The sequence below is a fragment of the Nannospalax galili genome, unplaced genomic scaffold (genome assembly GCF_000622305.1).
Source record: "Nannospalax galili isolate Female #2095 unplaced genomic scaffold, S.galili_v1.0 scaffold75, whole genome shotgun sequence".
NCBI lineage: Eukaryota > Metazoa > Chordata > Mammalia > Rodentia > Spalacidae > Nannospalax > Nannospalax galili.
The window spans coordinates 5,801,259-5,818,200 of NW_008339433.1; the positions used below are offsets into that span (position 1 = coordinate 5,801,259).

At 38.7% G+C, this 16,942-nt stretch overlaps 1 protein-coding gene across 4 annotated transcripts in view; it reads right to left on the reverse strand.

The window, feature by feature from the left end:
* Positions 1-16,942, reverse strand: part of Gria3 (glutamate ionotropic receptor AMPA type subunit 3) — a 289,158-nt gene that overhangs the window by 17,082 nt on the left and 255,134 nt on the right. For 2 of the 4 annotated variants that reach the window (XR_003849681.1, XM_008833922.1), the window contains exons 13-14: positions 7,534-7,781; positions 6,857-6,971 (exon numbers count right to left, since the gene is read on the reverse strand). Coding sequence is in view for 3 of the 4 variants with exons in the window: in XM_008833922.1 (XP_008832144.1) it covers positions 6,857-6,971; positions 7,534-7,781 (363 nt within the window). In the remaining variant the exon portion in view is untranslated. The remainder of the gene's footprint in view (positions 1-6,856; positions 6,972-7,533; positions 7,782-16,942) is intronic. The other 2 variants (XM_008833921.2, XM_008833923.1) reach the window with 1 other exon arrangement.

Genomic DNA, 16,942 nt, shown 5'->3' on the forward strand with positions numbered 1-16,942 from the left:
TAACCTCTCCCATTCAAAGCAAGAGACCCTTTGATTCTACAAGTCATGAATTTCCCTGATGGATTTCTGCCTAAAACTAAACCTCTGTCTGACTTATTCCCCTAGAAGAGGAATCCAAAAGAATTACTAACTGGATATTATTTTACATAGCTTAATTTGTCTGGGAAGACTTCTTATTCAGTTTGTCCCTGACACAGAAAGAAAGGGATCAGGCAAGCTATAAGCTGGGGAGGCCCATTTTGTTTAAAATATGGCCATAGATATTTTCCCAAGTATATAATTGGTATGTTTTAACTTAAAAATTTCATTTTAACATGTATTAGAAATTTAAACTATCAAATCTAGTTGGCTTTTATCATGCATGTGTTTTCTTTATTTAGGTCATTCTAACAGCACCAAGAGAGGCCAAAAGCTCAAACGATGAGTGTTTCTGAAGATGTCTAGATCATTAGGCTACAGCATCTGGCTAATGATGTTCTTACATATACATCCTTTGTGCTTACTAGAAGCTCAGAAGATGAGTGTTCTGAAGTCATCTTTCTCATTCTCTCAATTCCAGGCAAAACATACAATAAGCATCCAGTCTGATAGGCATCTCCACTGTCTTTTGTCTATATTAGCCATCCTTAATCAAGAACCATAGACAAATAGCCAGTCTTAACGTGAATTGAAATGTAGATTGCAGCAAATGGTGCCTATATATCAGATGTGAAAGCTTGCTGCAGATTGCCAGTCCAAAATTCCATAACACGTTCTCCCAGCACACATTCCTGGAGCCACACATCACACCTGCACTTCTAGCAGTGATGCTAGACAGGACACACTAGCAGTCTTACTCTGTGTGTGTGTGTGTGTGTGTGTGTGTGTGCATGCGTGCATGTGTTTACATGTATACATACACATATAGATATACACACTGTGCATATGTATTTATATACACATATGTATATATGTATAAATTTAAAAATGAAATATGCTGTTGCTTTAGATCTATATTTAAGAAGTATTTAAGTGCCAGATAAAATGAATCAAAAAGGTGAACCTAGTACTTAGACCACATTTTTGCCACCTCTGACCAATGAGAATGAGCCTCACGTGCCAAGGGCCAAATGCTATACCGCTCTCTAAAAAGCCAAAAGAAATTTTAATTGTTCTCCATAAAAGAAATTCCCCCTCCCTGTTCCACCAGCCTCAGTTCCCACCCTAACCAAAGTATTTCAGCTGCATCAAATCTTTCATGTCTTTTTTCCATGTCTGTCCTACCTTTCAGACTGTACTTCCATAACCTCTTCAAATGAAAGGAAACCAAATGATTTAGTCTTCAAGGGAAAGAAAGGGCACAGTTATGCACCATTTCAATCTTTGCCACTGCATTGGTGTCCTTCCTCTTGGCAATTGTATAACATCATTCTTACCTTCTGACTTTTCCTCCTGCTGTTCTTTCTGTAGCTCTGAGGTTGGATATTTATTGTTTGTCAATAAGAAACATATTCATGTTATCAGGATAACACCATAGAGAAAGAAATATGTCCTAATCATAGAAATCAGGTTAAGGCCATACAGTCAATTCTCTTTTTTAAACCAAAGAATGGAATCATTAAAACGTATTTTCTTTGTAGATTACGTTTGTTTCCGATGGTAGAATTTATTCTTTAACATCATTTGCAAAATCATTGGTTTTGGCAGCACTGGACTGGTTCAGTTCTTAAGTCAATAGATGCCTTGTTTGAAGCGGCCATTTGAGAGAAAGTGAGGATTTGCTCTTGGGAGGAAGACCTGAGTAAGTTCAAGGAGCAAATTTAGCCACTACCAGGAAAGAAAACTGTCAGGTTCTTCATTTTTCCAGGAGGCAGTACCAGCACAGAAACATGCAAACCAACGAAGATCATAGCATACTCACCCTACTCCTTGATCCCAAATCAGTCTTGGGGATTCACGGGAACTTCTGCTAAGACCCAGGAAGTGCCATCGATCTGTAATGATTTCTGCCTACACACATAACAGTGTCAATAAAGAGTCATTGGGATCCATCTTAACTCTGGGTATCCAAAATGTCTACCTTTAGGAATGGCTCCTGCTGGTAAAAGATCCATTTTGTTGCAGGTAAAGGCAGAAGCAGATTCATATCCATTCCCTAAGGCTTAAGATTGTCAAAAAATTCTGGGTGTGGAAGAGAAGCAATTAACAGATGGTGGCACAGAAGAGGAAAATTGTAGACAAACAAAGAAGGAGTAATACAAACAAAACTGAAGATCTCATTTATGCATATGAAAAACACAGTTAATCTCTTTTTTATAGGTACCACCAACTAGGGCTGGGCTGAGGGAATTTGGAAATAGGCTATCTCAAAATGTCACTTTTTACTCTCTTTGAATAGAAGACTTGCTAAGCAAATGGATGGGATTTAAAGAAAAGATGCTAGAGGCAGGGAAGAAGAAGTATACTGTTGAATATCTTAAGAGAACAAACCTTTAAATATACTTTAAAAGCACAGAGATGAAAGTAAACACAACTAATTTTAATTGCAGGCAATTTTTTTTTGGTCATTTTGAGACTACTAAAATAATTTCCTTCATTTTCCCCAATGTGTGATGCACTTTGGTCAGTGTCTTCTAGTTCTTATATATCTCGATTTCAACTGCCCTTATTTATTGATATTCTGGGTAATAATTATCATCCTATAATTTATATAAAGAATAGTGGCTAGCTTGATAGCCCTTCCTTGTCTTTCATTTATCTATATTGCTTACAAATGAAGGTTTTTGCACAGTCTTATTGTGGTCAAGGGTTTCAGAATGATCCTATTTAAATAAACACTGTGTTCCATTGTTCCCAAAGGCACAGAATATGTACTGTTTTTCATCTTCAAAAGTATAGGTACTGGAAACATATTTACATCCATGGATATAAATCTAGGCTGAGATGGCGCAGGGTTTGTAATGTCTTTTCACCCCAGTTATAAGTAGCTTGTTTCACTGATCTTATTCCCTCTTGTAAGGTAAAGCTAGATAAGGTAGAGCTCACATCCTTTACTCAAGATTAAGGGGGATGAAGGTAAGTAGGTGGAGGGACTAGAAGAATGTGGAAGGAGGCTGATGTCCTTATATGGGAACTTGGCTAAATCGCTATTCTGCTGTGATTTACAGTGACAGACTATCAGCACAAACCCCTGGCAATCTGGGTTTATTTCTGAAACAACCTACAGGCTCTTAATTACTGCATTTTCATATGTATTACATATAATAAAGCACTAACACAAGAAATAGAGTATTGTACATTAACTTGAGAGTATAGACATTTTCAACAACATGAAAAGTTGCTGGTTCTTTCCATATCATAGTAAAATTTCTAGGCTAGGTTCAGAATGTACAATGTCTTATGTTAGAGAGGAAAAAGTCAACAGTTTAACATAATTGCCCATTTATCACTATTCAAAGGTTGTAGGAGCAAGACAGAGAGATAAGCAATACAGGTATTTTTTCCTCTCCTGGATTCAGAGATAATAGATGTAAAAGTGTTTTTGAAACAGTAAAAGCACTTATAAATGTCAGGCTTTGTGATTATTGTCATTTTAGTAATCAGTACTGAAGGCTGAAATGGCTTAAATATGCCATTTGCCTAGTGATCAAGGTAGTTTAGAATGAACCTGATTCTTACAGAAACATATCACACGCAATCAGATTCACATCGTTCATTGGGTGGATAGCTGCAATAAATTGCTTTCTGCAATATTATTGAAAGAGGTGACCCTGAACGCCAGAAGAGATGCATGACAGCACTGGCTGTGTGACCTTCAAGTCACCACCATCTTTGAGATTTGCTTTCTCTGTGAAATAATGGTACATTTCGTTTGTCATGTTAACTGGGGATAACATAAATAAAGTCTAATTCTCAAACCATTTTACTAATAGAATAAATTTCTTCAATTTGGACTAGCAGAGGGGGAAGGGTTGTCTGAATAAGTAAAGCAAATCCTGAATTACAAAATTAGTCTGAAGAATGACAGTTTTATTACTTTAAGTCTATTTTGCAATTCAAACTGGCTATAAAACATCGTGTTAGTGGAGGTCCTCATGAGAACTACTTTAGCAGATAGATTTATAATGAATATGATTATATATGATAAGCACTTCCAACATTTGAAAAAAAGGATTTGTTCTCTCAAGGAAATATTCAACTGGCAGTCTAGTCTAAAGCCTTCATTTGCTTAGCGAACCTCCCCACATTCACAACAATACAAATGTAATTTGTAGACTTGCCCCTGTCTAGTTTACTCCACATTATTAATTAGAGCACTCCACATGAATGAGGTCTCAGTGCCATTTCTATCTTCTCCACTGATTTGGGCTTAACATCATCACCAAGTAGTGGTGAGATGGTCAGTCAGGTTCATTTCTTGCACCTTCTCTTTCTCATTCTCAGGAAGCAGCAGGTAGCAAGAAGGAGGAAGATAAAGGCAGGCTCCTTGGTAACTCATAGAAGGAACAAGCAGTAGTTGGATATGCAGCACAGATCACACTAGTATCCATACTTGAGAAAGGCCTTGAATTAGTCTTAAAGGCAGGTTGAAGGGATGCCCAAGAAAAGTGATTTGACAGATGCCTGCCGGGTAGCACTATGGTCAAAGACGTTTGAGACAATTAGGAGCTACTGAAATATTTTCTATTTGCATATCAAATTTCAAATAATCTGGAAACTGTGAGCTACCAGTAAATTTACTCAATAGAACTCTGAGGCAGTACTAGCCAAGGAAACAAAGAATTTGATTGCTGGTTATAATTAGGAAAAAAAAAGCTGGTTTAACGTTTTGGGGTCTTCACGATACCAAAACATTTTATAAAAAATAAAAGTCAACCAAATATGTGCAGTTGTTTTTGTGTGTATACAGCATCAAATGCCTGATTATTGGAAAACTTCTGGGCACTTGAATCATATGGATTATTTACAGTCATCTTGCTTCAGTCGATGGCGCGTTTGTAACAATGCTGAGTATGAATGATGAGTTCATGAGAGCAACGTATCCAATCCAGCTCAATTTTCGTTCTGTAATTCACTTTAGTAACAGACTTACGTTGCCTGTGGCCTGCTAATAACATGAGGAAAAGGATGGCAAGAAGGCTATGTACTTTGGGCATCAGACTAGCCATTGTGAAAATCAAATGAAGCAAATTCTTGGCTAAATTGTCAATGTCACCAGTTCACATTGGTGAGAAAGGAAGTCACTGCTTTTTAGCACAATGTAAAACCTTGATTAATTGGAATCCATAAGGGATGGGTGGAATTTTCAATAAGAATATTCATTTTGTTTCATTCTTGGCTAATGACATGTTTTCTTACAATGCTTGTTTCCATTTTCTTGCCTCAGGGAAGCAGCCTCTAATGTATGAGGGTCAATCCAGATGGAGAGATGTTACAGGAGAAAGAGCTGAATGTGACCTAGCCACAGTTATCTCTTGGCAACTGATTAGAGACATCAATTCCTTGAGGTCTTCTCATTTTGGAGAGTATTGATGTTACTCATCAATGTGAAGTCTGAGGGGGGACGGACAACTCAGTTTGGGCCACTGGTTAAGTGCATTCTTGTTAATCAAGGTTTTACAAATAAAGGCCTTGCCATTGCCCAGTAAGTTTATAAACGGAAATAGTTGTTTTAAAATTTATTACTTTGAAAGTGCTGTGGATCAGTGTTTCCAAACCCTTATTATACCGCAGACTGGCAAACTAACTTTTCCACCAGGATCTTGAGGACTAGACAGGGAAAGAGAGGAGCAGGAGTACAACCATTTTCTTGGAAGGAGAAAAGTTTTGGCTTGCCTGTCTGTTGCTCTGTGGTTGGGAAACACTGTTCTTCACCTTAAAATGCCCATGGTATCTTGATTGTACAAGAGTTGATCTCATATGCTTCAGTATCTTTCTCGTACTCTTTGGGCAATGGAGGATTCTGTTTTCAGGTGTTCTCCTGTACTTACCCAAAGCATCTTTCCATCACTTCGTATCTTGACTTCTGAATGAGCCCTTATTTCCTGTTGCTTGGCTGGTGGCTACTCATTCATTCTAACCCCGAAGAATGTTAGGAAGCAAAGGAATGTCAAGTAAGATGGGTTTTCTCATGACGGCAGCTGGATAACAATTAGACCTACCTGAACATGGCTAAGGAGAAGCCAAATCAAGGATTCACATACAAGTAGTATCACAGCTAGGCGACGCATGCACTTAAATACATAAAAGTCATTTTGCAAAGTCTCTGTATGTGATAACCTATTGAAGAAAGACCCCATTTAACTTGAAATTGATCTTGTTCTTTGCTTTTCAAGTTAAGGGGGGCCTACTTAAATGGGCTAATACATATAGAGAATAACATCTCATCACTCATACACATAGCTGAAGAAGTCACCCCTGCTCACTCAAACAAGTTGTGAGCAATCATCGTATTCTAGAAAAAAAAAACCCATAACCAAAGAAATTATATTCTGCCATTTCAGTGACTGGACCTCATTTCTTGCACCACTCAATTAAGGCAGATGGGGAACCTCACAGGAGACCCTTGGGCTTTTGAAAACCTTGGGTGCTGAAACCCGTGTCATGGCCGTCTTGTAGAAACCAGTCTGGTGTGTGAGGGAAGGAAAGGGGAGTGGACAGGGAGCCTCTGTCTGGGAGTTTAAGAAGGGACCCAAGTTAGATCAAAATGTGGGCAGTGCCCTAATGTCTTTCTGGTTCCTAAAGCTGCCAGGCAGGGGAATAACCTGGTCATTCTACTTTATGTATGGGTCTTGTGCTCTCTCCTCAATAATCAGATAACAGTCTTGCCGATTACTCGTCACTAAGGGTACCCGGTTGTGGTGACATTGAGGCTGACCTTGGAGTCACCGCCCCCGCTGCCGCACTCTCCTTTGTCGTACCACCATTTGTTTTTCAATTTGTCCAAGAGGCCTTGCTCATTCAGTTTTAATACTGCCAGGTTAACAGCATTTCTTGAAACGATAAAACATAACTTGTAAGAAAATGCACAAATGCTTAGGAAATCGTTAACGTATAAAAAGGAGCACAAGAGGACAAATTGGCTAAATTTCACAGAACGTGGAGCTATAAAAATGTCTGTACAGCAAATACAGGGTTAAATATTGGAAGGTGGCATGGAGGATAACATTTGCTCAAAACTGAAGTGTGCGGGATGGGGAAATTGTCTTTGAGAAAAAAGTAACAAGAACACCACATCCATGCAATTAACATTCGTCACATATGGCACCATAACTTGGCTTTTACCATTTAAATTGAAAAAGCCGTTGAACTGTAAAATTAAAACAGCAACAAACAGTCAGAGAGGACAACACAGAGAGAGAACATTTTAAAAAAAATGGATGCATTAAATAGATGAAACCATAATTTACCGTCTTATTTAACTCCATGGAATATTGTAGATTTTAAACTTTTAAAAGTTACCTCAAAATCCACAAGAAAGAAAACGACAACAAAATGCATCAGGGTAGGTGGAATACTATAACAACACGGATATTGTTATATTATTCCACCCACCTTAATGCTGAGCCTTTAGGGGTTGCCACACCATAGCCTTTGGAATCCAGATTTCCGCCAACTTTCATCGTGTCACACGGTTTTCTCTGCTCAATATACTCATTCATGGTTGACTCCAGCAGGAAGGCGAACTTTCCCTTGGACTTCCGCACTCGGGCCACCCCATCTGCTGTTGTTTTGGTAAACACAGATGGCTCTGCTGATTTCATGTAAGACCACATTTTCTCGTACACAGCAATTTTGGATCTCTGTAACAAAGACATACAAGTTCTTTGAATGGCCAGATATGACATCTAGAAGGAACCTAGTGTAGTTGTTTTCAAACATTTAAAAAATATTTATTATTATTATTATTATTATTATTATTATTTGATCTTTTTGAGACAGGGTCTCCCTGTAGCTCCAGCTGTCCTGGAACTCACTATGTAGACCAGGCTGGCCTTGAACTCACAGAGATCTGCTTGCCTCTGCCTCCCTAGTGCTGGGATTAAAGGCGTGTGCCACCATGCCTGGCTATCATTATTATTTTTATTTTAGTGTATGAGTGCATTGCCTGCATGTGTTTAAGTGCAATGCCCCAGGAGGTCAGAAGGTGTTGGATTCCCCTGGAACTGGAGTTATGGATGGTTCCTAGCCACCAAGGTCGGTGTGGGAAATCGAAACTGGGTCCTCTACAAGAGCAGCCAGTGCTCTTAACCACTGAGCCATCTCTCCAGCCCCAATTTCAAACATTTTAAAACATTATTTGTATTTACGTATACAGGTGTGTCTGCCACGTGCATGTGACATGGGTGCCTGCAGAGGCAAGAAGAGGGTGTCAGATTCCCCTATAGCAAGAGTTACAGTGGTTGTGAGCTGCCTGATGTGGGTGATGAGAACTGTTTCTTTGGAAGAGCAGCAAGCGCTATTAACCATGAAGCAATCTCTCTAGCCCCCAAACATAACATATTTTTAAAGTTACAATCAACAGTAAGAAAAACATGTTAAACAGTAATGAACTAGATGCCTTAAGATATATTTCATCATGTTTTTAAAACAAGTTTCTCAAAACTGCACTCACCCTTCTTAATTGTGATGCTTTCTGATATTTTCTAATTCACTTAAAAAATTCTGGTCATGGCTGGATGACTTAATTTCATGGTCCCACTAATTGTGTATAATCTGATTTGAAAAATACTATCTTATTTCAATTTTCTGCTCAGTGAATAAATCTCCCTCCATGATATCCTTCTATGTCTTTATTCTGTACTTGCTTGAAGGAAGTGATTGGAAAGGTGTACAGCTTTTTTAGTCAGCTCTAGCATGGGATGTCAGTTATGGTAAAAAAGTGCTTCCTTGTTCTGAGCAGAGCTTTGTTTCTCTAGAGCTCCCTCCCTTGGCACGTACTGCTAGAGCTGTGTAAAGTAATTCTGCATGTTGTTCCACATGGTGATTCTTTTTTTTTTTATTTCCTTTCAATGTATTTTTTATTGATTTTTGTGCATTTCATACAATACATCTTAATCATATTTAGGTCCCCTCCCCTATCTGCACACTTGTAGCTTCCTCACCAGGTTTCATGCATTCTGTCATGTATGTTAAGGCTTATTGAGTCTAGTTTGTGTCCCCAGATGTCCCTTGGTATGAGTTCACCCACTAGAGCCTAGTGATCTTATCTAGTGTCACTCCCTTAAAGAGAACCAAGTCTCCTTCTCCCAGGAGTTATCAGTTGCCAATAGTTCCTCAGTTAAGGCTGGGGCTTCTTACCCACTCCCTCACATCTATAATGGGTTTTTGTCTGGTTTCAGCTTGCATGGGTCTTGTGCATTCAGCTATTTCAGGGTTTTATTACATCTCTTCTTGATCTCATTAGGTTAAACTCCACTGACTGCTGCTGTTTTTAGAACTCTCACAACTTTGCTCTTTTATCCATAGGCTCATGCAAAACTAACTCCATTTTGTTCTAGCTGACTTTTACTTTACCCTGTGTTTTTGCCCAGCCATTCCCACGGCAGCCAGACAGGCAGAACATCCCATGCAGCTAGTTTCAGGAAGTACATTGTTTCTACAATACTGGGAACCTTACAAGTAGCCAGGTAGCATGTCCAGATAGCACATCCTCCTACCCAGCTGTACTTGCATCTCCATGGAGCCCATTGTTTCTACAATTCTGAGAAATTTGTTTTTTCCTTATAAAAACTTATTGTTAACTGTAAATCTCTTTGTTAGTTGACCTGGCCTTGGTCTGGTGTAACTATGGTGATCAATGTAACTATGGATATTAACTTTGCCCCTGGCACGATGTAAATGTAGTTTTAAGCTTTATTAAACCCTGCCCTGCTCCTCCTTGGGGTCAAGCGTTCCTTTGGGAATGAGCCCCCTCTCTGACTGCCAACTTGCTAGCTACCTAATAAAGGACTCCTAATTCAACTGTCACTATGTGGCCTTCCTCTGTGCAGCCTCACTTGGTATTACAATTAGAATTGGTGATAGCTCTTTTAAACTGGAGTGTTTAGAGACACATATGGAACAGTTGAAGTATGAACACAACAACAACAACAACAACAACAACAAAGTTTCCTTTTGTTGGAGCATTATTTTCAAGTAGTGAGATCTGAGTTTGCATTAATGGATTTAGTCATGCAACTACCATTTCAACAAATACTGCGCACCTATTTGGGATATGAATATTATAGTAGGTTGAACAGTATTCTTTCAATTCAAGTTGAGGCTTAAGAAAACTTTTAGTTATGTCCATTAATCTAAGTCACCTTCATCTTTACCTTCTCAGATTTTGAATTTAATCTTGTTAAATTTCATCTAAGTTCAGATGGGTCATCAGAATATGTATTAAATTCTCTAACTCCATATGTGTCACTGTTGACAATATAAAGGAAGAATGGCCACAATGACCTCAGAAGTTCAATTGAGTTGGCAGCTAGGTCCTTAAGAATGAAAACGCTGGAGAGATGCTCTAAGATGCCATTTCATCAGAGGAGAGATTTTGAGAAGTATGACAGCAGCCAATTAAACATTTGAAAGGATTCTCTGACTTCTGTATAGAGAATGTGATAGAAGGTGCTAGCATAGAAGGACATTAGTTTGAAGGCTAGTCTAATAGCCCAGGTTACAGATGTTTGTAGAATAGATTAGGGTAGGAGCAATGGAAGTGGAAATAAGATGGATTCCAAATCTGCTTTGAGGAAACAGAAAACAAACCTTTCTTATGTACATCTCTGACTGCTGGACCTAAATATATGTTCTGATAAAACATATCCAAAGAAAACTTAATTACCTTCATCACAAAGCCTGTTGTCCCTTCCATATGCTAACAGTCAACCACTGGACACCCAAGCCAGAAAATTCGGTTTTAATTTTTCCACTATCCCTCCTTATGCCACGTTTGTTATACTATAGACATGTGGAACCTGTCCTTTCATTTTTTCCATTATTATTACCATTGTCCTCCCTAGGACAAGCCATCATAATTTTTTATCTGAACTCTATTGCCTTTTGAGAAATATCGTTGCTTAATTTCTCTATTCAACTTACCTTCCAGTGACTTTTCCAAAATGAAAATCTGATTGCATTACCACTTTCACTGTAATCCTCTGATATACCCCTAATACCTGAAGGACGAAATCCAAAGTCTCACGTGTGATATCTCACAGTGCTTATGCTCATGGTTATGTTTTTGCTTCTGCCTGAATTACTTTAGTCTTCCTGTAAGATCCAAAGCAAATGTTGTTTCGTCTATGAAACCTTACTTGCTCCCACAGAAGTACCTCCTTGATTACTTTGCTGTAGATCCTTTGCTGTAGGGAGAGTCAGCTACATGTCTATCATCCTTCCTATTATTTGAGGATTTCAAGAGGGAAAGGTCTATGCACTATTCATTTGGGTAGTCATCTTGGTATGCCAGCCTTATTTCAGATACATGGTCACTAACGATATATTTGTTTATTAATAAGCTTAGGTCTGGTCAGGGTGACAACCAGATTGTTCACCAAAGACATCAGAAGGATGATTAAAACTCACTACCAGCACTAGATTTATAGTACTGCAGAGCTCTAGAGCTGACGTTTTCCTAAACATTATTGGGCTTTGTCCTCTACTAAATCTACTAACTTGTTAAACCAGAATACAGGCTTTGCAAACCTATTTTAAAATACTACTTAGCAGTCTGATGTGGTGGCATATGCCTGTAATGTCAGCATTTGAGAGGCTGAGGCAGAAGGATTGAGAGATCAAAGCCAGAAAAATGCTACTTAATCTGGCTTTGGTGCCCATATACCAATATAACCTTATAATTAACACTCCCTAATAATCAAAGCTTTTTAAGACTGAATTGTTATCCATAGACATTTATGCTCACATTATACATTGTCATCATCTGATACGTAAGGCAGTTTCTAAGCATCATAAGAAATGCATTGTCATTTATTTTATTTCAATAATAATTTCCCAACCAATTGCCCAAAGAATTAAGAAAAAGTAAATAATTCAGATACACAGAAAGATAGAGAAATAATATAAAAGTACCTGCGCAACTTTCAAAGACTTTAAGAAATTAAACGTTATGTAGTTACTTGAAATTGACCTTTCTTCTTCTGTAGTGATGCAGTTTTCCCTACTAACCAAAGGTAATCACTGTCTTAAACCAGTCGTCATCACCCTCTTACACCTCCTTATGCTATTTTTTTTTTTTTGCCATGGGGTCTGGAACTCCCTACATAGATCAGGTTGGCTTTGAACTCACAGAGATCTGCCTGCTTCTGCTTCTGCTTCCTCAGTGCTGGCATTAAAAGCATGTACCACCACTTCTAGCACTTTATGCTTTTATCGGAATGAACCCACTTCTTTTATAATGGCTATATGACTTCGTTCTGTGAACACAGTATATTTATCCAATCCCCTTTATTTGTCATTAAAGGCAACACTATGGTAGGCATGTATTTTGTGTAAATGGATATTTTATATTCTTCATTTTGGTCCAGTCAGATTTGAATAAAGGTTGGGCACAGGGAGGTTCCAGAACAATTGTCTCTTACAAGTATTTGCAAACAGACCATTGCTATCAAAGATAAATTTGTAAGTCAAAGGCAAAGAAGTCCATGGATTCTGATCTAAGCACTGTGTTTTGGACTAATTTATTTCATCATTTAGTTGAGCTTTTTGATTGTAGATTCAGGTTAAAAGGTTTATTCCTTTAAGTAATGATGCATTTCTATTAGAGTAAATGACAGTGCTTGAAGTAGGCACTTTCAATGTGCATGTCGTACATGCAGCACGTAGTAATGGATATAGTAATGAGATGTTAGTGGCTGAAGGGACTGGGCTCTGGTTGATGACTAGTTTCTGAAGGAGGATAGAAGGGAGAAAATGGCTCGCAAGTGAGAAAAATTAAGTTGAAACGTTTATCTTCCTAACTAAAGTTTAAGTGACAGGCATGATATTCAGATCCAAAAAGAAAGAAAAAAACATTAGAATTTTCTCTTTTTGCGGTCTATTTTATTTTGGTTGAAATACCAAAGACAATAAAAGGGATTGCATCTTAGTTCAGTCCTCTGGGAGAAATTTTTAAAATTATCACAGGATTTTTAATAACAAGTTCATTTTTCTCCAACTTGCTATGATTCATTTCTTTCATCCCACAGAGCACCATTTTGTATCACAAAAAGGGGGTGGGGGAGAACCACTTATGTATCAAGGATGTGAGAAATTTACATAACACTGCAAGGTAATTAGCAGAGGAAAGCCGCAGAAATCCATGAATGGATGAAGGACAAATTAATCCACAACAACAGACCAGGAAGAGCTCTATTATGAATGCTTTCCATAGCCACAAAAATTTGAATCTTGAGCTCTGCAAGAGATTAGTGAGTCACTTGCCACTCATGTCACCAATCTTACTTTGAATATCTTTGAAATGGTATTGATTTCTCCTAGTCACTGTACATCCAGTGGTGCTTTACTGATAGAAGTATTCCTTTGTAGACACAGATAAGTAAAACGTATCTCTACAGTGCTACAGTTAAGAGTATGGAGCCAGACTGCTTGGGTTTGGATCCCTCTTGCTAGTTGTGTAAATTATCTACCCTCTACATCTCAACTTCCTCATCTGTAAAATGGGATATTTTAAATATCTCCTTCAAATGATTACTAGAAATTAAACAGATTGACATATTCTTAGAGTAATGTCTAGAACACAAGAAGTGGTAAGAATCATCATTTTTATGGTAAAAATAATTTATTTTAAGGGCTGGAGAGATAGCTCAGCGGTTAAGAGCACTGACTGCACTTGCAGAAGACCTGGGCTCAATTCCCAGCATCTACATGGCAGCTACGAACCGTCCTTAACTCCAGTTCCAGGGGAATCCGAAGCCCTCTTCTGACCTCCACAGCATTGTACGACATGGGTACACTCACATACATGCAGGCAATATACTCATACACATAAAATAAAAATGATAAATAAAATATTTCTAAAAATTAGTGGCAAAATACATTTTAATAGCGTCATAAATGACTTCAGTCCCATATTTGCAGAATTACTCCATCTTATGAGCACTATCACATGCTTAAGTATCATTGGCATATTTGAGTTTCTAGGTCTAGCTCTGTGGAATATCAGTGCTTTGCTATTAAGAAAAATCATTATCATTTGACTTTGGATTTTTAGAATTGTGTTGGTAGAGAAAAGTTAGGTAGTATGACAATTTTCCCTTCAAATTTTAAAAGGAAAAAGGAGCCTGAGAGAGAAAAACAGGAAGAGTCAGGAAGGGAGAAATGGATAAAATGGGGGTATTTAAATGGGATGGGGGAGGGAGGGTTATACAAGGAATTTTGGGGATAAAGGGAAAGAAGGTGGGATAAAGGTCCCAAGAGAGGTGGGGCCATAGGAGATTGGTTTTATCAAGGGGAAATGGGGGAAAAGGGGACACTCATGGTGCAAAGGTTAGACAGGGAGAGGGAAAGGAGAGACAAATAATGTAATAATGCTAGTGTAAAAAACAGAGGAAATCATATTAGTCCAACAACCTAATGACAAATTACACATACAATATTTCTACATGAGTCCATGTGCATAGCTAAAGGATACATAACAAGAAACAGTGCTGGACAGGAGAAACCTTCCTTTGAGTTTTTTGCCAGTAAGGTAAGACCTTACTGCTGAAGACAGGACACATTTTAGGCACAGGATTTGGGGCAATGGAGCTGGAACTGACCTGGAAGCCACTTCACCTGAAGGCTAGGTATTAGAGCTTTGGAAAGCAGTATACAAGTTTCTAAGGGAGAGCCTCAGTTGATGGTCCAACACCAGCTTCAAGACCAAATAACCACATCAATGACTGACACGGGAGACAACACTGATGCAGTAGTGGCACTTTTATCTTGGGGGCCATCAACAGCTGCCTAATTGGGCTAAAAGCCCACTCAATGGGAGGAAACTCTTGTGGTACTGTAAACATTGTCAAACACACATAGCCAGAGAGGTCATAGATCTTAGAGAAAAGCCCAAAACTGTCACATCCCTAGACTAAGGTAATTCCTTACTATGTGCAAATTATGTATCCTTATATTTACAGACAAATATGGCAGTCACCACTCATCAAAGAAGCTCTTTTGCACCAGATGGAGACTATTAGAGTACCAAATTGCCCAAGTCTAAGTGGCACATTTACAATGCAACCTCTATACCCAAGGTTCACAGAACATAAAACAAGGGGTAAAGAAGACACTAATGAATATCTCAATTCTCATTAATGAAGCTCCCTCATGCAATAGAGGACCAGGAACACAAAAAGTCACAAATGGCCAAAGTGAAGAGATAAGTGTCTGCAGAATGCTAGTACTTGGATAGGACTCCTATATTAAACTACACCCACCTAGAGCTCAGGGACCATTGCAGAAGAGGGGGTGGAAATATTGTAAGAGTCAGGGAGGAGGAGAATGGCCATATGGAAATAGAGTCCTATAAGTTCCTGGGACCCTGCTCATATAAACCTATGGCAATGGTGTCAGGATGCACAGGACCCAGCAAACTCAAACAGACAAAACCCAGCGTAGAATCGGGGAAATGAACCCCAATCTTAGCTGAAAAAATATTGGCAACTAATTGCTCGGCGAGGAAGAGCTGATCTTCCTAAAGTGACTCTAGATAGGCTGACTAGACCTCAGTAGACGAACTTGCACTGAGGCATATCTGGGGACACTAACGACACAATAGGCCTTAAGACAAATGAGAGAATGTATGAATTCCTGTGCAGGGGCTATGGGAGGGTTTCAGTGGGGAAGGGAGTATAAAGATCATTAAGACTGATTGAGATGTTCGGTGTGAAATACACAAAAATTCAATAAAAACTGTTATTTCATTTATTTATTTACTTTGTGTGCGTAAGTACACTACAACATGTATGTGGAGGTTAGAAGGCAACTTAATAGGGGTCGATTCTCTACCTCCATTATGTGGGCTCGAGGGAACTGAATTTATGTCATCTGGCTTTGTGGGAAGTGTCTCTTTACTCACTGAACCATCTCGTCAATCCAATTTTCCTTCTTAAAAATTCATGTTTTAGCTGGGTGTGGTGGCATATGCCTTTAGTTCCAGCACTTGGGAGGCAGAGGCAGGCAGATCTCTGAGTTTAAGGCCAGCCTGGTCTACATAGGGAGTTCCAGGCCAGCTGGGGCTACAGGGAGACTCTGTCTCAAAAAGACCCCAAAAATTTCATGTTTTGTAGTCTATTTGAGATTTATACATTAAAATCCCAATTTACCAGAATACGGTTCCCAAGGAAACCTATTGAGTAAATTGTTCTACTTTACTATGAATTAAAATAGAATATCTGCTTGGTTAATAGAACATCCAGTTGGCATCAGTAGAATAATACTGTATCAGAGCTCAGAGGCACCTTCACAGCCATCTTGCTCAGCTTCCCACTCAGTGAAATAACCTCTTCTCTGTTTACATGCCTCTACTGATGAGGCACTGCTTAGCTCTTAGGAGCTTAGGAGGTAGCCTTTTCTGTAATGGGGAAGATCAAGTAAAAAGAAAATTCTTTTTGTTAGGATGACTTCCATAATGAAAACCTCTCCTGTTGAATCCTATTTCTGCTTTCTGTTTGAATTGGATGGTTCCCCCCATTCTGCTTCTCTTCTTCCATGGTAGGTAGCACCAATTATATTGATTAAGAATGGAAATCCCCAGACAAATTGGAGTCCTTCCCAGTAGGGATCATGTTTTGCTTTTTGTTTTTTGTCTCTCCCTCCTCAGTGCCTAGCATAATGCCTAGCATGTAGTAAGTTCTCAATATGTGTCTGTGGAATGAATGAATATCAAAACTGAAGTTTCATCTATGAGATCTAACTCTTCCTACTTGAGTGATTTAGAGTAAATACACTCTCTTTCCCACACAATGTACATCATCTG